Source organism: Nematostella vectensis, chromosome 3, assembly GCF_932526225.1.
Source record: "Nematostella vectensis chromosome 3, jaNemVect1.1, whole genome shotgun sequence".
Classification (NCBI taxonomy): domain Eukaryota; kingdom Metazoa; phylum Cnidaria; class Anthozoa; order Actiniaria; family Edwardsiidae; genus Nematostella; species Nematostella vectensis.
The window spans coordinates 15,784,123-15,811,098 of NC_064036.1; the positions used below are offsets into that span (position 1 = coordinate 15,784,123).

General features: G+C 39.6%; 2 protein-coding genes and 2 long non-coding RNA genes across 8 annotated transcripts; 3 read left to right on the top strand and 1 right to left on the bottom strand.

The window, feature by feature from the left end:
- The first annotated feature begins 2,019 nt into the window (after nt 1-2,019).
- LOC5522126 lies at nt 2,020-3,022 on the top strand. The gene has a single exon (XM_032367478.2). The coding sequence runs from the start codon at nt 2,020-2,022 to the stop codon at nt 2,611-2,613; it is 594 nt and encodes a 197-aa protein (XP_032223369.2). The 3' UTR covers nt 2,614-3,022.
- Nucleotides 3,023-3,546: 524 nt separating this feature from the next.
- On the bottom strand, nt 3,547-4,727 carry LOC116604779. The gene is made up of 2 exons (XM_048725199.1): nt 4,285-4,727; nt 3,547-3,963 (listed from the first exon to the last, which is right to left on the bottom strand). Exons 1-2 carry the CDS (start codon nt 4,457-4,459, stop codon nt 3,551-3,553), a joined length of 588 nt encoding a protein of 195 aa, XP_048581156.1. The 5' UTR covers nt 4,460-4,727; the 3' UTR covers nt 3,547-3,550.
- Nucleotides 4,728-9,063: 4,336 nt separating this feature from the next.
- On the top strand, nt 9,064-25,450 carry LOC116609836. 5 transcript variants are annotated; one of them, XR_004293149.2, is made up of 13 exons: nt 9,064-9,216; nt 9,594-10,171; nt 15,975-16,037; nt 16,197-16,256; nt 16,455-17,630; nt 17,780-18,478; nt 18,796-20,554; nt 20,733-23,818; nt 23,897-23,970; nt 24,429-24,515; nt 24,635-24,710; nt 24,838-24,903; nt 25,023-25,450. It is a non-coding gene; the product is annotated as an uncharacterized LOC116609836 (long non-coding RNA). The 5 variants fall into 5 exon arrangements; XR_007307315.1 differs by lacking the exons at nt 9,064-9,216; nt 9,594-10,171 and adding an exon at nt 11,163-11,627 and having other exon boundaries at nt 20,733-23,501; nt 23,752-23,818; XR_007307314.1 differs by lacking the exons at nt 9,064-9,216; nt 9,594-10,171 and adding an exon at nt 11,164-11,627 and having other exon boundaries at nt 16,455-16,729; nt 17,460-17,630.
- On the top strand, nt 12,862-13,988 carry LOC125561284. Its single transcript, XR_007307316.1, has 2 exons — nt 12,862-13,229; nt 13,896-13,988. It is a non-coding gene; the product is annotated as an uncharacterized LOC125561284 (long non-coding RNA).
- Nucleotides 25,451-26,976: the final 1,526 nt, after the last annotated feature.

Below are 26,976 nucleotides of genomic sequence, written 5' to 3' on the forward strand. Positions count from 1 at the left end.
GGACGAGAGTTCGTCACGCGAGTCTATGTACAGGCGGGGACGAGAGTTCGTCACGTAAGGTTATGTACAGGCGGGGACGAGAGTTCGTCACGTAAGGTTATGTACAGGCGGGGACGAGAGTTCGTCACGTAAGGTTATGTACAGGCGGGGACGAGAGTTCGTCACGCGAGTCTATGCACAGGTGGGGACGAGAGTTCGTCACGCGAGTCTATGCACAGGCGGGGACGAGAGTTCGTCACGCGAGACTATGTACAGGCGGGGACGAGAGTTCGTCACGCGAGTCTATGCACAGGCGGGGACGAGAGTTCGTCACGCGAGTCTATGTACAGGCGGGGACGAGAGTTCGTCACGCGAGTCTATGCACAGGCGGGGACGAGAGTTCGTCACGCAAATTTATGAACAGGCGGGGACGAGAGTTCGTCACGCAAATTTATGTACAGGCGGGGACAAGAGTTCGTCACGTAAGGTTATGTACAGGCGGGGACGAGAGTTCGTCACGCGAGTTTATGTACAGGCGGGGACGAGAGTTCGTCACGCGAGTTTATGTACAGGCGGGGACGAGAGTTCGTCACGCGAGTTTATGTACAGGCGGGGACGAGAGTTCGTCACGCAAATTTATGTACAGGCGGGGACGAGAGTTCGTCACGCAAATTTATGTACAGGCGGGGACGAGAGTTCGTCACGTAAGGTTATGTACAGGTGGGGACGAGAGTTCGTCACGCAAGCTTATGTACAGGCGGGGACGAGAGTTCGTCACGCGAGTTTATGTACAGGCGGGGACGAGAGTTCGTCACGTAAGGTTATGTACAGGCGGGGACGAGAGTTCGTCACGTAAGGTTATGTACAGGCGGGGACGAGAGTTCGTCACGCGAGTCTATGCACAGGTGGGGACGAGAGTTCGTCACGCGAGTCTATGCACAGGCGGGGACGAGAGTTCGTCACGCGAGACTATGTACAGGCGGGGACGAGAGTTCGTCACGCGAGTCTATGCACAGGCGGGGACGAGAGTTCGTCACGCGAGTCTATGTACAGGCGGGGACGAGAGTTCGTCACGCGAGTCTATGCACAGGCGGGGACGAGAGTTCGTCACGCAAATTTATGAACAGGCGGGGACGAGAGTTCGTCACGCAAATTTATGTACAGGCGGGGACAAGAGTTCGTCACGTAAGGTTATGTACAGGCGGGGACGAGAGTTCGTCACGTTAGGTTATGTACAGGCGGGGACGAGAGTTCGTCACGCGAGTTTATGTACAGGCGGGGACGAGAGTTCGTCACGCGAGTTTATGTACAGGCGGGGACGAGAGTTCGTCACGCAAATTTATGTACAGGCGGGGACGAGAGTTCGTCACGCAAATTTATGTACAGGCGGGGACGAGAGTTCGTCACGTAAGGTTATGTACAGGCGGGGACGAGAGTTCGTCACGCAAGCTTATGTACAGGCGGGGACGAGAGTTCGTCACGCGAGTTTATGTACAGGCGGGGACGAGAGTTCGTCACGCGAGTCTATGTACAGGCGGGGACGAGAGTTCGTCACGCAAGGTTATGTATAGGCGGGGACGAGAGTTCGTCAAGCGAGACTATAGGGAACTTAAGCACCGGGCGTTTTGGCGAAGGCGACGGCAGCCGGAAGTGAGTTCAACTTCCGGTCCACGTTGCCGGGTGAAATGACTTGCCGTCGTTGCTTCGCGCCGACGTGAGTTTAGCTATTTTGACGTTGTGTCGAAAACGTGAGTATAGTTTTGCTTTATTTTGCCTTTCAAACTTGTAATTTCTTAACAAAACACTCCTGTGTCACTGTTTACTATGTAAGCTTCAATTTTAGAATCTCTAACGGCACTTTTTGATCGGATTCTCACATTTTTTCGGCTCTAGGCCGCACATGGAAGCGTCATCAAAGAAACAGCAGTGAGTGTGTTTTTTCGGTTAGTTTTGAGGGCTTTGTTTTAAAAATAATGGGGATTTTCATATATCAGAGCCATGGAGTGGACCGAAGACCACGACAATTTGCTACTCTGAGAAATGGCTGTTAGTGAGCTTTTCAGCTACAAAAAAGGGAGTCCTGATCGTGAAAAGGTTTGGGTAAGCATCCAAGAAACGCTAAACTCGATAGAAAATCCAAAGTTTCTGCTGAAAGACAAGAGAGCCGTCCGTGATCGGTGGACCCTTCTTCAAACCAAATTCAAGAAGCGTATAAGGGCAGAAGAAATGGCGAGTGGTATTGATTGTGAGCTTTTAGAAAAGGACCGTCTTATCGAAGAACTATGCGAGAAAGAAGAAAGCCAGACAGCCAACAACAAGAAGAAGACAGAGGACAAGGCAGCCGCCGAGGATGTACGCAAAAAGGCGATGCAGAGAATGGGCGGTGGAAAAAGGAAAGCTAAAGCAGACGGCGAAAGTGACGAAGCTTCTACTTCGGGGGGTAAAAAGAGTAGGCGGAGTGGAGGAGAGGTTGTTGAGTTTCTACGTGAAAAGGCCAAAGCTGAACAAGAGTCCCGAACGGAGCAAGCCAGGCAGCAAAGTCTTCAAATGGAGCTACTCAGAAAGCAATCAGAAGGCCAAATGCAATTAACCCAAGCACTTGTGCTAATGTTGCAAAAAATGAGTGAAAAGTAAGCACAACTTCAGACCTTTTACTATCGTTTAACAGTCCTTTAATACTGCATGACTGTTTACATTTCTCTTCCTTTTATCGTTTATATTGTTACTGTGTACTAGAAAAAGAAATCCATGTTGAGTTATTTGAAATGCATGGACTCAATGCATGACTGAGTCCAGGTCGATGCCAGTTTGTTACTATGTCAGAGAGCCAATTTCAGATTGACAATAAGATATAAATGCTGTTGTTTTATATTTGTATGACTATTGTTTGATTCGTAACACCTAGGCTATTCACTGAAATACTGATTCAATCAGGAAAACAAATTATTAGGATGATCAAATTATTTATAGGATTATCAGTTTATCGGATTGAATCAGTATGAATGTATGTATTATGGTGAAAATAAACAAAAGCATTTTTTGATACAAACTTTTTATAATTATCCCTCAAAACTCCATGATTCTTTTTTATTTAATATTTCTTTAAATGGAAAAGGCTATTACATTTTGAGAGATATTTTTGGTTTGAAAGGATCTGCGCTGCACGAGAGGGTATTACCTCATACATTGTTTTGTAAATTCAAGTTGCATAGAATAGCATAGCCAGCTTTAAAACAATTTAGCTAGAAAAATGCTTTTCAAACACCCCTGGTGCACCCCTGGCCTGCACCTATCTATTTTCCAACAAGACTACATTTAGCTAGCCCAAACTACTGTCCAAAGATGGCCAATATTCTAATCATAGCATATGGGTGTAGTCAGATGGGTTCTAGGCTGTTGGTGATCACAGTTAAAGTATCAATATTAACTTATTTTGCTGCTGAAGAACAAAAGGATCTGGCCATCAATAATTGGACAGTTATTGTCTATCCAGCAAAGTGCACCTTGATGTAATAGGTGTAATTTTTGTTTGCTGCCAAAAAACTTAGCTGTAATCTCCAACTGAGGTGTTTTAATTTAAGTAGTAGTATATTGAGGGAGGGTCAAGACCAAAGAACTCTGAAGTAGTGTTTCCATACAAGCAGGTTATTACATTCTCAAGAAATGCACAAACAAGGTACATTTTTCCAACACAACTAAGGTTAAGTTTCAGGTTCTTTTTGAAGTCCAAGAATATGAAGTCGTTGATGATTTCTCCAAACAACCATTCTACTGACGACCGTACTGAGCTCATTCTTGAGTTGTACTCTTCCATCATGGGGGTCAAAACTCCATTACGGAAAGGGGCTTGAAGGTGTACCCTCAATGGGTACGCAGGGTCCCCATACATACACATCGCCTGACCAGTAGGGGAGAATGCATTGTTTTCTAATTCATGCAAAATATTGGATTCCATCAGCATAAATGCATCATGTCTTTTGCCCTCTGAAAGAAAAGTTTTAAAAGTAGATATGAAAAATGCACATGACAGGAGTCAATTTTTAATTATTGTAAGTTTAGATGGTTAGAAAAGTCTCTACCCCTCTCCCCAGGCTGCCCCTGTTCAATGGAACACTTCAATTCGTTTCGTGAGCACTTCACCTATTCTGTTTGAGGTGTATCAAATGTACTCATCAGATTAGCCAAGAAAAAATCCTTGGGGATAATGATGTTTTTAGATGTCTTGCTCTTTTGTTTCTGGTGGGCAAGGTCTATAAATAAAAACACAACAAGTAGTCTCAAGATAAAACAGCTGAGTTTACTTACCGACTGGGCCATACATGTGTCCGATAAGGCCGTTAGGCAGCGCCACTGACTGAAACTTTAAAGAGTGCACTCTTTTATGACCATTATATACAATTCTTTGGTTTTGGCCTGGACGCGATATTGGTCGCACCGTTCCGTCTACAAGGCCAAAACAGTTGCTTAATGGGGCAACCATTTTCACCTGGTGCGGTGGTTGATATTAGATGAAGGAAAAGGCTAAAATACCGGCAGCATTTATCGAGGAATTGTCGAGCCTCTGCACTACTATTCCTGTTAAGATGTTACGGAGTAAAATCAAAGAAGAAAAGCTTTATTTACGATAGCTAAAATAAGGAATTGATCGCCAAAACAACAAGCGAACACAAACCGAGCCAACAACATGGACAGTCAAGGTGAGTTCGGACGAAAATTTCAATCCAAAATAGTGTGAATAGAATATATAAATCAAAACGTAATTTCCGTCCTTTTTTCTTTATATGTACTGCATTTTGTTTGCAATTTTTTTTCTGAAAATAACCCTCAAACAAAACAATTTTCGTCCGTTCAAAACTTCTCTGAATTTTGCTGCATTGCATTCAATCATCATGCTTCCACTGTCAAATTATTGAATTCTGATTGGATGCTATTTATATATATACATATTTGCAACCAAATGTCACCAAACTTGCTCAGATTTATTAGGGGATAGTATTATACATGTTATGACTATAAGTATATGTGAGGAGGTCACGTGACCCTTCTACACGAAAGCGAGGCTCTAATATTATATTGCCCATAACTATCTCTTATCTGAGGCTATTTTCAAACAAGCTTGCCCAGTTTTGTAAAATAATATTATCTTACATGTTTAAAAACATTAAAGTAATATTTGTTGTCACCTTTTTGTCAAGAAAGCTAGACTCTTGCATAAAATGATTAAATATCGCATTATTTCAAACATTGATTTCTATATTTCCGCCATATTTCATAATTGCAGTTCTGTTGAAACTTGATTTCAATTGAATAAAAGAATCGATATTTCCATAATTGTTTTGCTGGTCAGCAGTCTCTAAATGAATACTTTTGGTCAGCGGTAATTTCCATCATTTTAGTGATCCACCATTTTGAATTGCCAGTCAATCTAGAGCAGTTACATAACTATCATGCCCCTTCATGGCGAATTTGAATGTTTCCCTTTGTCTAAACTCTGAAGAGACAAATCTAGAATCGTGTGTTATTTGCCAGGAGGTAAAAAAGAATGAAGGTCTTGTTGGCAAACCTTCGCTAGATTCGTATAGAAAAGTTTTGGATTTTCTCAAAGAATGGGCCAGTTATGGGAATTAGGAGTAGTCAGAGGCCTGGATTAGGCTAGATGGCATTTCAGTCGAGGCTTTCCAGGGAAAGAGCTCATGGCACCGCTCTTGCTACAAGGATGTCGCCCATACAGGGATGCTGAAGAGGGCAAAGACAAGGTATGAGAGAAAGCTAGCTGGACCCAATGAATCAAGGCGAAAGTCACAACCAGCGAATAGCCCTACAACTCCTAAGCTTATTCGATCTAAAACCACACCTTTTAACAAAGAAGTTTGCTTTTTTTGCGATGGCCCGGAAACCTATAAATCGATGTTTTACAACTGTAGATCTCTGCCTGCAGGGGAATCGCTCCGCAAAGCTGTCACAAAATCAGGCAATGAGAAGCTCGCCGTGAAGCTCAATACTGCCATTGCATCAAATGATGCCCATTCAATTGACATAAAATACCACCACAATTGTTGGTTGACGAAAGTAAGCAATGTATTGCGTAAGCCTGATTTCGAAGCCGAGGTCCCAGTTAGAATGGCCGGACAGATAGCTGCAAAGGTTGAGTTCTTAACTGTAACTGACATTAGTTTAAGTGGCGGTAATATTATCCCTATATCTCAGTTACAAGCGGCGTATAAAGAAATACTTCACGCAAACAACGTCCCTGATTCGAATGTCCATCGCAAGTCGTTAAAGCAGCTACTGAAAGATGAAATCCCTGATGTTGACTTCCACAGGCCCAAACGGGTAAATGAGCCTGAAAGGGTCAGTGTTAAGATTGGAAGAGATCAAGCAATTCAAATTGCAGAAGAGCAGAATGAAATAGACGACGACGAGATGAAGACACTTTTTGATGCTGCCGCGCTTATCAGAAAGTCTATCAAGAAGTGTAAGAAGTGGAAGTTTACTGGCTCTTTCGAGGATATCACAGATGAAAATGTTCCCAGGGAACTCGTCAGCTTCTTTAGGTGGGTCATCCAAGGCCCATTTGATCTTTCTTTGCAAAACGAGTCAAAATCAAATGAGGTAAACAAGCGCGATATGAGTCTGACTGAAAGGAAGTGAAAGTATCTTGGTGGGCAGATCATGTGGATACTCTTCCTAACTGGTCAGCGGCTACGAAGAAGATCTTACTCATTCAACCAAGCTTGACAGCAGAAGAGAGAGTATTCAGTCTCCTACAAAATGCTTTTAGCCGACGGCAGGACAGTGCACTAGAGGAGACCCTTGAAGTCAGGGCAGATCATGTGGATACTCTTCCTAACTGGTCAGCGGCTACGAAGAAGATCTTACTCATCCAACCAAGCTTGACAGCAGCAGAGAGAGTATTCAGTCTCCTACAAAATGCTTTTAGCCGACGGCAGAACAGTGCACTAGAGGAGACACTTGAAGTGTCTGTGATGCTCAGATATAATGGCAACAAGCAAGTTTGAAGTGCCTGTGATGCTCCGATATAATGGCAAAAAGGGAGTCTTGCCTAACTAGCCTGCATGTGCTTTGGCTATCAGCCATGTTGTTATAAATCTCACATGGACAACTCTTTCTTTAAGTTGCACTGTGAAACAAGTCGTTTCGTTTTTTCAGGAAGCCTCTTTTTTGCATCATAATTTATATACATATTACATTGCATATTACATATTTAAATTAAATGTCCAATCAGTTTTTTTAATGTTGAAAAGAATTGTTAAGCAGCATTCTCTCTGCAACCTGCAAAAATTTAGTAAAATTGTTGGCAAATTTTTACACTTGGGACAATTCGATAATTCTCATTCCATTTTTTTAGCATCTTTTTGGCAACTTTTGCAATTTTTGGAGCAACATTTGGCAACTTTTTTGTATTTTTGGAGCATCTTTTTAAGAACTTTGGAGACAGCCTTAATGCTAAGGCCGTGGTTACACTAAGATGCCAAATGAATTTGAGTCCCGGTTAACTGAACCCAGGATCCTGGTTGTCTTTTTCTGCGGTTACACAAGCTCTCTTTACCTTAGTTGGGTTGTCAACTGCGAGAAATCTAGTGTCCTCGTGTCACGGGTTACTTAAATGCCTGCACTGGTGTTACAAGAATTCGTTAGAAATGATTCAGATGACCAAACAATAACACTTCCAGGATTTGGATACATTTAACACTAGAGGGAGAAATCTAATAGACTGCTGCACAGCCATGAGTTTAAGAATCCTCAATGGGCGTATTATTGGTGACCTGGTTGGGAAAAAACATGTGTCAAGTAACGGCAGTAGTCATCTTTTTAAAAAACATACGATATTTCGTCGTATGTACTATTCGCTCCTACCGCATTTATCGTATGCCATGAATGTCCATATCTCGGTGACAACACGGAAAAAAACGACAGTTGAACACAAAAAGCTTTTCTGGGACTCTGCTGCCAAAGACAGTATATCACAAGTTTTAAGTTCCAAACATAGACTCAATGACTGATAAATTTACTGCAACAATTATCGAGGCGTGCAAGGTGGCAGGCCTTCGAAGGACGAGTATTGCAAAATTCAAAATAATAAACACAACAATAAGGAATGGTTCGATCAAGAATATGAAACGGGCAAAGCCGATCTAAAATCACTCGGCCGTAAAATCAGCCATGAACCAAACAACGCGCATGTCAAGAAATATATTACATGAAAAAATTCGCAGTTTCAGAACAAAGTGTAGAGCAAAAAAGAAAAACTATTTCAAAGATAAAATAAGAAACCTTGACTTTAAGGACGCAAAAACCGTCTGGAAACAACTAATTAAGTTATTTATTTTCTCAAGAAAGCAAAACCGATCGATCGAAACTTCCAATATGCACGATTTCTTCGAACACTCAACCATGGGCCACCGTCAACGCCAGATTGCACAAAACCGATGGCCACTAACGTTAACGAAGAAATTGGACAGTTAGATCATGTTACTTTCGAAATGGATATTGAAACCGCAGTAAATAACCTCAAAAGCAACAAAACATTTGATTTGATAACATTCTTAACGAGGTTCTAAAACTAAACAAACATCTTTTGATTTACCCATTGTATGAAATTTCAATAAAATTCGATAGTATTCCAAGACAAAAACTATTCAAACCCACAGAGCCACGGAATAAATGGTAAATTCTTAGACACTATTATTTTAATGTACTGTAAATACCAATCATCGATCAAAATAGATAACATGATCTCACCTCTGTTCCCTTGTCATGTCGCAGTCAAACAAGGCTGTATGCTGTATGCTATTTAATTTATAGCGGAGCCAGCGCGGCCCTAGGCCGCGCGCGGAGCTCCATAGGTATAGAAATATGGTATAGCTATGCGACTTGGTTTTTGTGGTCATCGCGCGGGTATCCTGTGGTGTCACAATCCATCCATCCGTCCAGTCAATCGTGCAACTCCCAGGCCCACTCGGCCTCTACTAGAAAAGACAGAGTCATAGCCATGTGACATGTCAATCATGATGATGACGTATTCTTCTTACCAAACAAGACATAACCGGTCAAACAGGAAATAAGCTCACATATTCTCATTTTCACCGCCGCATTATTTCCCCACTTTTGCTTCAAAGTTGGGAACAACGCAAAGCGTAAAAAATATATTAATATTGAAAAGTTTATAAATTACCACTGTGACCATGGACGACCTTTCACGTGGTGATGAAATAGGTAAGTGCACAATTATATATTGTTTTACTTATGTTTACACCCAGTGTATTTTTTGTGAACCTATTTGCAAGGGCGAGTTCAACAGCGGTGTTGGATGGGACATTTTGTGTTAAAAAGGTTTCCTTACGGAGTTATCACCATAATTCTGAAAAAATGAAAGCACCAAAAGAAATTTGATTAGGTTTCATGTATTAAAAATAGACTGTTTCGAACGGAAAGTTGTGTTTATGTACAATTTTTGGTGTCCATTTGACTTTTGAGAGCATAAAAAAAAGATGGCGGCAGTCACCCGTGCGCTTGTGTTTACCTTTTAGTTATTTGTTTATACTATTGGGCTATTTTTCAGATCAGGTTATCTTGTTTTGAATTATTAATAGTTGAAAAGGAAGACTCAAGAAGAGGGGAGGAGCAAGTTGATGAGTTGGAGAGGTCACAGGCCACGAGTGATGACGGAAGATCAAAGAGCTCGCAAGAGAGCGCAAAAAGGGCACACGAGCTCCGAGTATAGGTTAAGTGATGAGCAAGGTTCCAGAAAAAGCAAAGGGACTCGGAGTACGAACTTAATGACGACCAGAGAGCTCGCAAAAGGCAGATAAATTCTGAATATGAGCTAAATAAAGATCAGAGGGCTCGCAAAAATGAGAGAAATTCTGAATATGAGCTAAATGAAGTGAGCCAGCTCGTAAAAGGCAGAGAAATTCTGAATATGAGCTAAATGATGATCAAAGAGCACGCAAAAGGCAGAGAAACTCTGAATATGAACTAAATGAGGTGCAGGCAGCTCGTAAAAGGCACAGAAACTCAGAAACACTCAACGCCCAGCGTGCAATGATGGCAGAAGACAGCTTGTTTGCTCAAAGGCAGAGAGAAAGAGCTCGTGAGCGATAAAGGGCATCTAGACTCAGGAGAAAACAACAGAGACAGTCCTCCTCAACTACTTCTACCGCTGTCGTTGGTGAGTTGTTATATAAATGATGTCTATATTTTAAATAGTATCGATATTCTTATTTGATTTGTATTTATTATAAACTAAACTAATGCTTAGTTGTCGTATTTTATCGAGAGAAAGAGCAAAGACCTCAAATAAGGCAAACTAGAATCAGTCATGCTAGTTTATTTGGCGATTTTGATATTAGTTTGAAATACATGATTTAGTTGGAGCTGCTGCTAAGTTATTTCCTTTTTTGAGAGTCCCCTCAGATGTGGCTTGCTTAGTTGTGTCAATCAAGTTATTAATTTTGTAATTCTGTTGAGTTAAGTTATCTTTCTGTTTGTGAAAACCTCTTGTTACAGGAATCACATAGTCTATCCAAAACACTTGAAATATTTCAAAATATTATACGTAGTTGTGCTATTTTTTTTGTCACCTCGTATGTTGCATAAAATATAATTGTTGTCATTAGTTTTTGTCTACTAAAATATTATATAATCATTATAGTTTTGCTAGTTTTTGTTGATAAAAACATTGCATAATGATAATAGTTGTATTTTTGTTACCTCAAACGTTCCATAAATATATTAATTATTATAGTTGTGTTTAGTTTTTTCCAGTATTTCATTAGAAATTATGTAAGGCTCGATAGAAAAAATGAGGGAGAGGGGGGGAAATACCACATAATATTCGCATAGAAAATTAGCAAAAAATATTGGCATTATATCTAAAATGAGGCACTTTATCTGTTACCAAACACTAAATACACATTTACAGATACTGAACTTTTCACTCTAAGGGAAGGTTAACAGGGGGAGGGCTGCTATGTTTGGGGGGAGGGTTGCTTTATTTTGAGCATCGATTAGGGGGAGGGCCTCAATTTTGATACAGGGTCTAGGGGAGGACATTATTTTTTAGCGGAGCCAGCGCGGAGCTTCATTGGTGTAGAAACATGGTAAGCTATGCGACTTGGTTTTTTGGTCATCGCGCGGTTACCCTGTGGTGTCACAAATCAGCCAGCTAGCCAGTAATCCAGCCGCGCAACTCTCAGGCCCCTCTCGGTCTTACGCTTTTATGAGTTTTAGTTCAAAACTCGTATGTTCACAGAAAAAAAGGCAGTATTTAATGAGAAAGTATGCGGATTCAAATGGACTGAAGTCTTTTAGGAACCGTTTTGTCTGAAGTACGAGTCGATAGTAAAATCTACCCGAGTGTTCGTGAATCCCGCCCGTCGCAACAGCTAAAAAGAGGTCTATAGAGGAGGACTATGGAGGATCTACACTACCATTGTATATTCATTCACTTCTATATTTATGTAAGGAGATCCTGAGAAGAAAGAGCCTTGATGTCTGTTTTCAGCTATAAAAATAATTCGCTTGTGTCGACGAGTTCCTTGCTAGCAGAAATTCGACAACTTTACAGTTTACAACAAAAGCAAACAACACAACCACAACAGAAAGCGAAAAAAAAAACTGCCAAGGTGAGTTTTAGACGACGATTTGTATTGAGAATATGAAAGTTATTTTTCTTTAATTGTTGTGCTTTTATAATGCTTGTTTGTACGTTTTTTTCCCATAACCAATCGCTCAGACTAAAACACCGTACCAGCTTTAGTTTGACGTCAAGACGTCATATCAAAGTCATATATCCTTGTTTTGATGTAAATACGTAAATACTTACAAGTTCTATAAGTAAATTCAGGCGTAAATTCCACACGGTAAGTAAGAATTTAACGACAGAAATACGTAGTAGTCTAGTTACTGTATCAATGCCACTCAGCTTGTTGGATTTATACATTTGTTTCTAGAGTTTGCTTTGAGAATTCATAACAACATCCTTTGATATTCTTCGTTCTCTCTATACTTCATTGACTGTGTTGAGATATTTAATAAAGGCTGACAAATATCATCCTGTCATATATTGCTAAAGAAGACCTTTCTTGTCTTTATATTCTGTGTATTTAGTCTTTTCAAAGATACAGCAACATTTTTTCAACATTATCATAACAACTTTAATTTTACAATTACAGAAGAATTTTCTCTTCGAAAATAAAAAAAAACTAAATGCAACCCTTATTACCTATATTGTTTTTGCTTTTATATTGTCTGCATCTTGCATACTTTCTAATGTGTTTATTTATTTTTATTAAAAAAATAGTAAGGTTATAAATGGCATGATGAAAATATTGTTTTCAAAGAAAAAAAATAATTGTTTTCCCTTTTATTTAGGTAAAACCTACCAAGGATTACCTGAGGGCCATGATTGATTCTAAAGGCTGGAGGGCATAATAATAGGCAAATATTAAGATAATATAGTAGGGGATTTTTTACTTTTATACGACAGTATAAGTGTAATAGGTTTTTTAGAGCAAGATACTTGCTCTCAATGATAAATCTGTAAAGAAAACTTTTTCTATCAACCTAAAGATAATGAGGAAAAGGGGAAATGTTAGGAGAGTGTTGTTCCATTACTGTTAATTTTTTTATCATAGATATACTCCCATTTCTTTCTTTTTTTCCATCTCTGTTCACTATTTTTGTACGCAATTGATAATATTTGCTGTTTCCCCTCTGCACCCTAAATAAATTTAAATAGGTTATGTTTGAAATAAGACATTTTCATTTAGCACTACTTTCATTAATATCAAGGATTTTTTATAGAATTTGCTTCCCAAGTAAATTTGTTCTTCTCCATTGCATTTAATTTTGGAGTAGCATTAGCATTTGTGGATCCAGGGTTTCTATAAAACAGCAGGCCACCATGCTCAAGGGTGGGTGCACCAATATGTAATGCATGACTGTAATATCCTTGGTGATGGAGTATTACCAGTATGTGATAGACAAAACTTCCATATGGCACCTGAAATGTATAACTGTATCATTATATCTTTGAAATGCTGTTTCATTCATTATTTGTTTCTTTGCAAGGACAAAGCTGGTCAGAATGTAGCGTGGATAGAAGTTCTATAAAGGGAAGAGGTTTTTATTAGATCAAAGTACTTAAATTATATAAAGATAACAACAAACTTGTGCTTTTTCATTAATAAATTTGTAAAGAAAACAGTTTTATATCAATCATAAAGGTAATAGGGAAAGGGCCATGATTGATTCTAAAGGCTGGAAGGCATAAAATTAGGCAAATATTAAGATAATATAGTAGAGGATTTCTTACTTTTATACAACAGTATAAGTGTAATAGGTTTTTTAAAGCAAGATACTTGCTCTCAATGATAAATCTGTAAAGAAAACATTTATCTATCAACTTAAAGATAATGATGAAAGGGGAAATGTTAGGAGAGTGTTGTTGCATTATTGTTAACTTTTTTTTATCAAAGATATACTCCCATTTCTTTCTTTTTTTCTCTCTGCTGATTATTTTTGTATGCAATTGATATTATTTGCTGTTTCCCCTCTGCACCCTAAATAAATTAAAATATGTTAGGTTTGAAATAAGACATCTTAATTTAGCACTACTTTCAGTAATATCAAGGATTTTTTTAGAATTTTCTTCCCAAGTAAATTTGTTCTTCTCCATTACATTTAATTTTGGAGTAGCATTAGCATGTGTGGATCCAGGGTTTCTATAAAACAGCCGGCCACCATGCTAAAGGGTGGGTGCACCAAACGAATATGTAATGCATGACTGTAATATCCTTGGTGATGGAGTATTACCAGTATACCAAGATAACAAACTTGTGCTTTTTCATTAATAAATTTGTAAAGAAAACAGTTTTATATCAATCCTAAAGGTAATAGGGAAAGGGAAAAATACTAGGAAAGTGCTCAGTCAAGTTATTATTGCATTATTGTTATAAATGTTTTAGAATAGAGTAACATTTCTTTCAGTCACATTTCTCCCTTTTCTTAGCTCCCCATTGACTTTTTGTTTATTTGTATATTTATTCCTCTCTGCCCCCAACATAGATCAATGAACATGGTTTGGTTTGTAATTAGAAACTTTCAGTAATTTAGGATTTGCCTCCATTGCATTTATTTTTTAGTAGCCTGTATGGGTGGATCCAAAGTTTCTAAAAAAAAAGGCCAAAGGGTGGGTGCACCAATATGTAATGCATTGTCAGGAGGTATATTTGTGGAGTATAATTTCAACACATTCTTCTGAATAATCAGTTGCAGTCCGTGAAAACTACAGTATGGCATCTAATTCTTTGGAATACTGTTACATCCTTGATATATTCTTCACAAGGTCAAAGCTTGTTAGAAAGCTATTTTGATAATAAACAAAATATAGATAGTGGAGTTAAATAAGAGGGAAAATAAAAGTTGACCATTAGACTCAACTAAAGTTTGACAGCCTTTTTCTTACCAAGGTTTAGTATTTGTTAACTTTCATACTGCATATTTAATATTATTAAATGAGTGCTTGCTTGATACATTTGGAGGGGCCAATGCAACAGACCAAAACCGAGGATTTTTCTTGGTGGGGTGAGAAATAAAAAAAATTGGACCTTATATTTCCGGGGGGGGGGGGGGGGAGTTCTCTAATAAAAATCTGACCGCACCTTTGCAGTATTTCCAGGGGGATTTAATGTTGGATTTGGCTACATACCAGAGTGAGTTTTGTCTACAAATAATAGCACGTCTATTGGGAACCGAAAGTGTATCTTTGGCCGTTGTGTGTGAGGGGGGGGGGGACGTGCGTTTGCACCCCTCCTAGGTACGGGCCTTTACAATTCATAAAGACATGGCAGTAAAAAATGACTTTTTTAATCTCATTAAAAAACATTTTAAAGACACCTAGATCCCCCTAAATTACCCATATCAGTCAACACAAAAAGGTATCAAATGCTGGAGCCGCCTTTAGGCAGTGCCTCAATATATATATTAAACAGGAATTCTGATCAATTTTCAAGCCTCCTAAAAATATGGAATTTTTCATTTTTTTTTTCAGTGGAGAACCCCAGACCCCCTACAAAATAGATAAATTAATGTGATGTGCCTTCTGCATTGTTTGGTTTACGTTGAAAATCATTATCCCCTAAAGTGTGGCCTCTATTTTTTTTCAGTTTTAGTTTTATTGACTTCCATCAATGAATTTACGAATTCCGATTCATGTCAATGTCCCCCCTATTAACTTTTCAGATTGGTGGCACATATTTAAATAAGATTTAATTTGGGAATGATGCTGCTTTCTGGTTTTAACAAAAATTAGCAGCATCTCATATTTTTGAAAATGGCAAAATTTTCACAGGGGACCATGCCCCCTTTTTTAATCTGGAGGAGGGCCTTTATTTTGGCAGCCCCCCCCCCCCCCCGATAAATAATGGCCTTTCCCTAATCCACACGCTTCAACAACATAACACACGCTTTTCCTCATAAATTATTCTTTTCTGAATACTCATAAAAATTATTTTTCTAGCCTGCCAAGTAATATAATACTGTATATCTACCAAAACACAGATTCAAATAAGAAATAAACAGAAATTCATCCAATATTCTTAAAAGTTTAGACTGCTATGCTGATATTATTAGTGCAATGAGGTTAATATAAAAAAATATAACAAGAAATTAAGAGTGTGAAAACATACCAAACAAAATATAAACAAAATAGAAATGCATAATTAATAATTAATTAATGAACAAGGAAATCTGTTCAATGCCAGTCTGCCTCTAATAGCTACTGCTAAATGCAGACAGTCCAACTACAGCATAATTATTTAGCTGGAAAATGAACAAATAAATGAAAATGGAAATATAAATATAAATCAGGCAGATAAAAAGTGTTTTTAATAAATTTTGAAAGAATAAAAGGTATTGTGGTGGGGTAATTTTAATAAAGTTATTTTGATAAAGTTATTTTGTACAAGCAGGGCATACAGGTAGTCACCAAGATGCTTGTGAGACGGACTTGTCAACTCAAGGTTCAGTTGTTGGTAGGTTATAGAGATTTATTTGTGTCTTAATAAAACTGATATTGTACATTTTGTAAATATGATTTGAAGAAAACAGTTTTTTTTCATGTACAAGAATAATGATTCCCACCGGGCATTCAATTGTTTCTCACTTGTTTCATTGTTTCATATTTATTTAAGGTCAAGCATGCAGCAGTTCGCCTACACCCTTTGTACCTGTATGCATAGGGGATACTGCTGGTGAGTAAAATCATGCCTTCCATACTTTTTGGAGATTGACTTGATTTAAAAAAGAATATTTAGCTTAATATTGTATTGATTTTAGGGCACCAATAATTAATCACTATATCTGAGAGTTTTGTTTGAAAGTTAATCACTTTTTACAGACATATTTGTACCATAAGTGTGATTAAAACATATGCTTATTTTCCTTAACAGCTCTAAGGCTAGTATCAGCTGAACCAAGCCAGGAAAGCCCTGTGGGGTTTTCCTGGATGCAGATGACTCTACGGTCTATGGAATACTTCTCCCTGAACCAGGAGTGAATGTAAGGGACCTTCTTCACTGATTAGTGAAGAAGGAAACAACGGTCATACTCAAGGTGAAGAAAACAACGAGGGTGCAGAGCGCCAACGACAGGATAACAACGCTCAAAGGAATGGTGCCCCATACCGTTCCACGATAACTTGTCGTGGAACGCTCATGTGAAAGAGGTAGTCAAGAAATCGAGCAAAAAGCTATACTTTTTAATCCAACTAAAAAGGGCTCTGCTACCCCCCTCAGACTTATCTTTATTTTACAAAGCTTGCATTCGTTCGGCCGTCGACTATGCGGTGCCGGTTTTTCATAACGCCCTGCCGCAGTAACTAAAAAATGAGCTCGAACGTATCGAGTAAAGGGCGCTATCTATAATTTTGCCCCGTACGAGCTACGATGGTGCTTGTGATTTCTCGGGCATAACACCATCAGAAGTGCTCCACGGCCTAATTTGCAGCAAGCTCTTCGACGAAATAGTTTCTGATCCGAATCATAAACTAAAGAGCTTGCTGCCTCCATTAAACGTTTCAAGCCATAACCTTAGAAAAAAACGGCCCTTTGCCTTGCCCCGCCTCAAAACAAACAGAGCCATGAATTCTTTTACATTCTCGATGGCCAACAAATCTTAAATGGAGAGTATATATGGTTTTTATGGATTATGATTAATCTTATATAGGATGAACTTTATCACGTTTTTAAATTTTTATATTTTATATTTATTATTGTATATAGTTAAATTTATTATAGTTATAATATAGTATCTATTGTTTTGTAAATGCCTAATTCAGCCTATGGGCTGCTACGCAATTTTTTTCCTAATAAACTATCTGACCTGTCAGATAGTTTATTAGATGTTTTACCTAATAAACTATCTGACCTGTCATTGCATGGCCATCAACTAATGAGACTCCCGCATCAGAGTTTACCACACCATATTTATTCACCATGGCCTTCCCCTGCTTATTCCCATATGGACTTGGTGACTTCCATATAAACAGACCCAGGACAGCCTCCCATCTCCACGAGTGGGCTGAGCATCTGGAGTGGTACAAGGATGGAAGGTTCATCAAGCACAAGGTATCACTTCCTCTGTTTTCAATACAGATTCTTTTTTTCCTGGAGGAGGGACTATGTTATTTGAGTTTTTATAGGGAGTCCCCGAAAGTTTTTTTTACCTTTTGTTAAATGCATATGTACATATTATCATACCGCATGTTTTTTTAAAGGTGTGGAAGTTCGTGGTCCATAACATGATCATGAGGAAGCGAGCGCTGGAACAGAGTAGAACCTATGTTGACCAGCAGCTTGGTGATCCCCACATGTGGCTGACTTGCTGACTGTGGCTGACTTGCAAGAGCGCATGGCAAGAGGAGACACCACCATCGCCAACAAGCTCTTGTACTTTGGTGCAAGCCTCAGAGGGACATCACAGTATTGGGACCAGCGTCGTCGAGAACCTAGAGCGATGGTGCAGTGCATGGTCAACGAGAAACGTGGGCTTCCATCGTTTTTCATGACTGGTAGTTGTGCAGAGTTCTACTGGCCTCCACTGCGACGACTATTAGAGCAGTATATCCTTGAGACAACTGGGGAGACGGTAAACTTGCTTGAAGACAGCAATGCTCGTTACAAGGCAGTTCAAGAGAATACCCATCTGGTTGTGAGTTACTTTGATATGCGAACTCGGTCATATCATAAGAATGTTGTGAAACTTGTGTTCGGAGTAAATGACTACTGGTACAGGTACGAGTTTGCAAAGTCACGTGGACAAATCCACTGGCATCAGTTGAGCTGGAGAGAAGATCGCCAGCCCCATGTGCTCCTTCACCAAGCTGTACAAGAGGAGTGCCCGAAACCAGAGAGAGTGCGCAGGCTGAATGAGTGGGTGGAGGACAACTTTGACATGAGCGCCTCCCACCTAGCCGGTAAGAATATCATTTTATTAGCATGGTATTATTGCTTCATGTGTTTTTGAAAGTCTAAATCCCTGCTCCTTTCTCGCCTTTTCCATATACACCATTATACAACTACACTCTCGCTCTGTTTGGTCAAACGTCTTACACGCTTGGCGTCAGCATGCGAGGCCACGCTCACCAAAACTAGATTTAATGTTTAGCTGGGCCTTTAGAGGACAGACACAGGCAAAGGTAATTTTTATATATCTATTTGTTAAATAAAATATGTAAGCTAAACTTTGATTTTTTTTTAAATGGAAAAATTTCAAATTTGCTTCTACTTTTAGGTAAAGACGAGGATGGGGAATCAAGAAAGGAGTTGTGGCTCCCACCAGTAGGAACTGCTAAGCCGGTGTCTGAGGACAGTGATCCTTTGGTTAGATGCTGCTAGACGTAGATGCAACGCAGAAGGCTATGCTTGAAGACCATCTGAACCTTGTGAACCGCGTAGGGCTTCACACCTGCTCAGACTATTGTCTTCGTACACCTCGCCATGCTGAGCCTGGTATGCAACCTAAAGAGCGTATCTGCCGTATAGAGTTTGACTCAGAGTATCACCGCGGTAAACCAAGAAGGGAAGAACCAGACATTGTTGCATATCGCAATGGGGCCGAACGTCTAGAGATGGCAAGAGATCACACAAGAGTCGTACAGCACTCGAGGTTTAACCTGCAGTCCTGGAGAGCAAACTGCGACTTGAGTGTGATACTGTCAAACTCACCGCCTGACAACCCAAGCACTGATGACATCATAGCCATAGTACACTATGTTTTTGCGTATGCATGCAAAGGAAATGAGCCGACAGCAGCAACTGAAGACCTCTTCGAGGACATGGTAAATGCAGTTGATTCTGCAGATGAAGTGTCTGGTAGATCTGTTTGTGCAAAAATGCTGATGAAAACAGTTGGTAGTAGAGATGTTAGTGGACCAGAGGCCTTGTCCGAACTCAGTGGACTTCCTCTTTGGCGATCCACTCCTCTTTAGCGATCCAGTTCTCATATCTGTCGATGAAGGGTTCCCGCCATCTTGAGAGAAATGGGGACACAGCTACATCCAGCACAGCATTAGACAAGTATCTGGCTAGACCTCGTGATGAAGTGTGCTCCTGGTACAAGTTTGCATGCAAGAATGGAAAAGTCCCAGTCGTTAGTGGTGGCTCCACCTATGATACATGGCCGCTCCAGGGGGACTTTTGCAGAACCATGATGCTACTTCACTGGCCAAACTGGTTCAGTCTAGATGAGTTGGAGTCTGTAGATGAGACCTCGAAAGATGCATTTTCAAGGTTCGTTACCACAGACCAGTGCCCTATGTTCGTGAAAGCTCTTGTAGTGAAGGCCTCACCGCAAGCTGAAGGTGCAAGGAAGCAGGCATATGAATCTGATGATGAAGATGAGCAAGCAGATGCAGAAGAGCAACCAGACTGGGTTGACGTCTATGCTGGACCAAACCAGATGTACGAGGGCGTGGAAGAGTTCCAGTATGATGATGGAGGTGAGGACTTTGACTGGAGCAGTAGTATGGTAGCAATTCCAGAAAAGCTTATCCCAAAGTCTGGCTTGAGAAACAAATCGAAGAAGATGAAAATGCAGAGAATGGAGGCCTTATGCTACCAGATGTGTCATCTCTAACGCTGAATGAAGAGCAGAGATCAATCGTGAGCCTCATACTGCTGACGCTGAAGAGGTATTTAGAGCAAGGAGATGATTACATTCCCTTGAGGCTAGTGGTGTCAGGCACTGGAGGCACAGGAAAATCTTACATGATCAAGTGCATTCAAAGGCTGGTCCGACAGGTGTTCGGCAAGAATGATGCAGTGCAGGTTGTTACACCAACAGGAAACACAGCGTTTCTGGTGCAGGGTACTACAGCTCACAGTTTTCTGTCGATACCGACTGGCGGGAGATCATGCAACGAGCTCACAGTGCCAGCTGGTAATGTACTGAGGAAGTTGCAGGACAAGTGCAAGAACCTGGCTGTCCTTATTGGAGATGAGCGATCCATGGTTGGATGTACGATGATAGGCTGGATGGAACAGCATATGAGGTATAAACCCAAGTAAAAAATAAATCATTATTATAATTTAAAAAATTCTCCAGCTCCCCGCTAACAAGAATTCACTCCTTGTTCCTTAGAGACTTATTTTAAGTCATTTCTGTTTTTATTTCCCTTGATAGTTGTGTCAACAGGATCCCACTGTGTTACTTTTTTTTGTTATTTTGAGGTTTGGGAGGAACGAAGGAGCAACCTCTCAGCAGCTCTGGGGAGGCATCCCTGTTTTAGTGCTGATGGGGGATGATGTACAGCTTCCACCTGTTCTCGACACCCCCACATACATCCCAGAGTCACGTAACGCCCAATCCAACCATGGTCGCCTAGTGTGGACGATGTTTGATGCTGCCGCTGAACTGACGCAAATCATCAGGCAGGCAGAGTCTGAACGTCAACTGAGAGATGGGCTGACATCTCTGCGAACATACTCCACCACCACAGAGCCAGGTGCACTGGCTCCAACAGTTTCAGTGGCATAACCTGCGCCGAACACATGGTGACGAGCTTCTCCAGAGAATGGATGACGAAGGCCTATTTGTCTTCCCTACCCATCGCCTGGAATGGGGCAGGAACAAGACAAAGATCCTGGAGTGCAATCGCATTCCAGGCCATCCAGTTGCCAACATGAACGCGGAGAACCATGGTAACCATGCTCAGAAGGCAGATAGCAACAAAGCAGGTGGTCTGCTGCCTCATCTCTACTCTGCCGTGATAGCAAGGTAATGTTGGTAGCTAACCTAAAGGCTACATGGGGGCTTTTCAATGGTGCTGTAGGTCGAGTTGTGGATATCGTGTATCTCAACGGACGTAGACAACAGATGATCCACCACCGCTTCCTGACTATGTGATGGTCCGGTTCACGAGCTACACTGGACCAGCATTCGTGGCAGATGACACACAAGTGGTGCCGATTGTTCCTGTGAGTCGTTCTATTGAATGTGCATGTAGGTTGTACCTATTGTTCCTGTGAGTCGTTCTATTGAATGTACATGTAGGTTGTACCTATTGTTCCTGTGAGTCGTTCTATTGAATGTGCATGTAGGTTGTACCTATTGTTCCTGTGAGTCGTTCTATTGAATGTGCCTGTAGGTTAAACCTATTGTTCCTGCGAGTCGTTCTATCGAATGTGCATGTAGGTTGTACCTATTGTTCCTGTGAGTCGTTCTATCGAGTGTGCATGTAGGTGCACACGTGTGCAGGTTCCCTTGAGACTGGCATGGGGGATGACTATCCACAAATGCCAAGGTATGACCGTAGGGGAGGGGGAACCGTTTAGGTATGTTGTTATCCATCCTGGTAAGTATGCTTTTGAAGCAAAGAATCCAGGAGCATTGTTCGTTGCTTTGTCACGAGCAAAGTCAGCTGGGGGCCAGGGTACTGACCCAGATTTTGCCTTCAATGAGGATGTTCTCATCAATGAGGATAGATTCCGACCAGTGGACTCTCGAACAACCAGGGCCCGTGCATTCGAGATGGAGAGACTTCAACGCCTTTCTGAGCAGTGCCAGCGCCGTCATGAGTTTGCAGATGCATACCACAGGGACACCTTCCTGGAGCTTGTGTAGTGGGCAGAAGGATATCACCACGAAGAGTGATGTAATGGGATGTTCACGTCAAGTTGCTACCAGGTTCATCTTGGCATGAGCAATGAGATGTGAGATGTTTCACACTCTAATGGACCTGTACGAGAGGTCCATTAGACCGGAAATTAGTTTCACTTCCATGCCATCGTTCTTTTGCTTGCCTGGAAGAATCGTCCATGAAGGCCTTCAATAGCTGGGATTACAAGGTAATAACTATGTAACAGTGCTCATGCTAGTCATGCCTAAAAGCCTGGAGCACTAAACCAGCAGGTTAGCAAGGCAGATAGTAATGTAGTAATGTTGTGGCAAACATGTCCGTCAGCATTGCTGCACAGTTCTGACCCGGCATGGGGGTCAGGTATACACTGAAACTAGCAAAATGGGAAAAATTGCTCTGAATAGTCAACTCCTAACATTTTGGGCAAAGGGCTGGTGTAATGGAGACTGGATTACTGCTCAGAGCTGGCAGGACTTAGAGCAATTAATTATTGCTTGGTTTCAGTGTCAACTTCCTGGAAAGGGCAGACACAGTAGCTGGCTGGTTAATGAGATGATAGTAATCGTTGAAACAGTTTCTTACACAAAGTTGACTCTTTGCAGTCAATGGCAGACCACCTTTGTTGTCCAAGTTGGGCAAGGCTAGCGTGTGAATAGTAGTCACTGTATTACTTGGCAGTTGCATGGTCTACAGGCCATCTACTGCAGCTAGCGAGCTGGAATGCTGATAGTAATCACCTAGATGGTTACTGAGGCAGTGATAACCACTGCTGGCAGCCAGCGGAAGGTGGGATATAGACCGATCCATTTTCAATTCTTTTATCTCATTTTCTTTTACAAATGCCAAAATGCAAGTACTTTAGTCAGCAAAGAAGTTGAAAACAAACATGGACATGGTATTTATTGCTCATACAGCATCGAATATGGTTGAATTCAGTTATTTTTTTCTAGTGTAACAAGTCTATTGAATTATTTTTTAATCTTAATTATAAGCTCCTTTCACTCTTTACTGCTCTTCTGAGGGTCGGTCTTTTGCCCGTAAGGGCAGGGCTGGTTGATGCAGTGTCGACTCTTCATTGAGGTCAATACACTGTGACCAGCAAGTCTGTACTTTGTACTTCAAACTTTTCCTCTTTAACTTTGTTAAACACATGATAGAATTTATACATCCCCAATCATATGTAAATAATGATGAGGTAATATAGAGCTTGAAAAGTGTGCCAATTCAAGAACCATTGAACATTGGCAATCCAAAGCCTACAAGTAGAGCAAAGATAAATAAAATGACAAGCAACAAGCAAGCTAAAAGAAATCTGCAAACCTCTCCTTAACAAGAGTGCCCTCAAAGAACACAATAACAGGTGATCACAAATATTAGCATGTGGTTTATTATGTTCATTGTTGTTTATGGCACTTTGTACAACCTTTTTTACAAACTGCATAGGTACTCTTGCGTGCACAGGAGGTCAATATTGGTAAAGTATTATCTCAACATGGAGGAAAGAAATTTAAATGGATGATTGAACATTTTGTAAGCTGTTTTAAAATACTGTAACTGTTACATCACATGATAATTTAACTTCTTTGATATATTTTCTATGAGAATTTCAGTGTTACATAAAGACATCTGGGAGCCTATTTTTTCTTCTAGTCAATGCCTATAACAACAAGGGAACAGGTAAATTTACGGTGATTATGAAAATAATAGTCCACTTTAGCACATGAAAATTTATCATTTATATTTCTTTTTTATAAGGATTTCAGTGTTACACAAAGACTATAGGAGTCTGTTCTTTCAACTAGTCAATGTCTATAACAACAAAACAACAGGTAAATCTACTCTTATTATGGATAAAATCATTATTCCTTTTAACCACATATTTTATATTTCTTTTTTATGCAAATTTCAGTGTAGCATAAAGACATCGAGGAGCCAGTTTTTTCATCTACTCAACAAATATAACAGCAAATATGTCAATGGACTATGATAATGGACTATGATAATGGTTATTAATGGATATAATATTCCTCACAACTCTTTGTGACCCATGAAACAGATCAGGGGAGAAAATTGAGAAAAATATTTTATCCTTGGTTTCGCACACGCACGTCGCAAAGAGTAGTCAAAAGATACAGGGAAAATAAATTCATTCTTTACAGAAATACATTTAAATCACTAAAAAAGCCATAAATAATGCAATGTTAGATCATTCTTCATGATTTCACAAATATGAATATATAAAGTGGCATAAGAGATTGAATTTTTTTTTTCTTTGTTGACACCAAAGCAAAGGCATGATGCCACCAAAGCAAGGCATTATGAAAAGTGCATATTATCCGCTTTACAGGAAGACAACTTCTGGGGTCCTTGACAGGTATTTAAAAATCTCCCCTTTCATTAGAAGAAAAAGAGGATTATTCCCATAAGTTATGACCCTCATAACACTGGGCAGTCAACGACTGTATAACTGCATTGCTTTTTTTTTTCTTTCAGACACAAAAGTAATGCATTGTGGGCATGGGATTATTTATCCGCTTTACAGGAGGAAAACCACAGAAGTCCTTGACAGGTATTTAAAACCAGCAGATAAAGAATAACATTACCTCTTTCTGCTTAGTGAACAATTAAGATTCTTTCTATAATTGCTTAACACTGGGTATTCAATAATTGTATAACTGCATTGCTTTTTCTTTCAGTAATTGATTTTAACTAATGAAATGTGGGATTCTGTTCTGTCATATGCTTGAATAACAACAAAACAGGTAAGAGATTTGTGATTTTCCAGGCTATAAAGAAGAAAATAACACCTATACACACACCCCTGTGTACACAGCAGAGCTGCATCTGAATATTTATTATGCATGTCTCTTTTTTCCTTCAGTTTATAAGGATGCTTGCTGGTATAACTACATTAGATGGTTGATGCAACATCTGGCAATATTTCTTCAAAGTACTCATAAAGCCATAACGACCACTTATTTGGTTCAAAATGTTATTGGGATAGCTTTAATTGGATCACTTTTCTTGCTTTTAGACAAGTGTAAATATAAATATAGGGCTCTAACCCTCGGAGCAGTTTAATGCATTGCATTCGGTCGAGGAGTAAGTTTTCAGTGTATTTTTCCCAAAACGGTTTTATCTGTTTTTTTTTTCGTACCGGGCAATGTATCAATAGTCTGTATTACATTTTTTTTCCAATGGGGAACAATTTTGTAAAATACAATCTTAGCTAATATTCAAATATAGTTGATATTATAGATGAGCACTTTTGTCAAATTTGTGTCACTTAATAAAGTGTTACTACAGAAATACCACAGTTTACTACTTGGGTACCCGACAGAAATCCAATGAATGTCCTTTTACCTGTTTACTTGTAGCACATGCTAGGCAAGGTTTTTTTTTTCAGTTTTCAGACTAAGTAAACAGTGAGAGCAACCACCACTTTTTTTCAGTTTTCAGACCAGACAAAGACAACTGATAGCGATTCCCTGTGTTTTCCATTTTTGAAGTGGGGAAAACATAGGAAAACTTTCTTCTTATTTTCTGTAACATTACTGTAACCTTCTCAATAAGGGCAATCGTTACAAAGGACAATTTGTAACTACAAAGCAAATTGAAAGCAATCTACATCAATAAGACAGTATTAATAAGTAAACAGTGAGAGCAACCAACACTTTTTTTCAGTTTTCAGACCAGACAAAGACAACTGATAGCGATTCCCTGTGTTTTCCATTTTTGAAGTGGGGAAAACTTTCTTCTTATTTTCTGTAACATTACTGTAACCTTCTCAATAAGGGCAATCGTTACAAAGGACAATTTGGAACTACAAAGCAAATTGAAAGCAATTTACATCAATAAGACAGTATTAATAAGTAAACAGTGAGAGCAACCGACCAAGCTTAAAATACAAAAACAACTATAAACGAATTCCTATTTCATGTGTGTTAGAACTTATTCTACAATTCTTTTAAGCTTTAATTAACTAGACCCTACCTGCAGGGTTGACTGGGATACCCGAGATCTGCAACTTGTTTGTGTGACATGAATGACAAAGATTTTACTGCCTACTTTGGATATAATAAAAAATATATACTGTATAATATCTTGTTTTTTATTGTAAATGCCATATCACAACACTGATTGGGGCAAGAAAGGTAAGAGTATCATCTCTTCAGGTGTGGGGTGGACTTGAGGTGTGCTCCATGAAAGTAGACAAGGCTGATTGTTCTATCTTCAAATACTATCCCCACAACAGAGTAAGCACCAAAATAAGATTAAGGAAAGCTGAGAATGTGTTTTAAAATTGTTATTTCTTAAACATTTCTTTGGTTCAGTGCCCTCAATGTGCTATCACTTAGGGGTAAATTTATTTTAACACCCAAAGTGAGTCCTATTGTATTAACAATATAATTCTATTGAAATGTATTATTTTATTTATGTAGGTTACAAGTAAACAACAACATTTATTTATTTTGAAGTGAGAGGGCTATAGAGTATGCAAACTTGGTTGAAATTATGCACTAGTCAACTGAAACCCCCACCCCCCATGATCCCGGGGACGGATGGGGGATTAGACTTTGACGCTGTACTAAACAGAGGAAAGCCCCCTACCCTTGGGACAACACTGCAGTAAAAAAAAAACTATCCCTCGGCGAGTACATTTGTACCAATAACTATGAAGATAACAATAAAAAAAAATGGAAAAATAAATCATCTTCATCTGGTGTTGGATATATCATTAATATTAATTTTCACACATTTTGCCGTGCAGCTTGCCACATGCTGATACATGGAAATGATGACTTGACTTTTGCAAATTACATTTGTGATGCTTC

Coding starts and splice junctions, on each gene's coding strand:
- LOC5522126 (XM_032367478.2), top strand. CDS start 2,020: ATGGCTGTTAGTGAGCTTTTCAGCTACAAAAAAGGGAGTCCTGATCGT.
- LOC116604779 (XM_048725199.1), bottom strand. CDS start 4,459: ATGGTTGCCCCATTAAGCAACTGTTTTGGCCTTGTAGACGGAACGGTG. Junction 3,964..4,284: donor ACACATGTATGGCCCAGTCG/GTAAGTAAACTC, acceptor CTTTTCTTTCAG/AGGGCAAAAGACATGATGCA.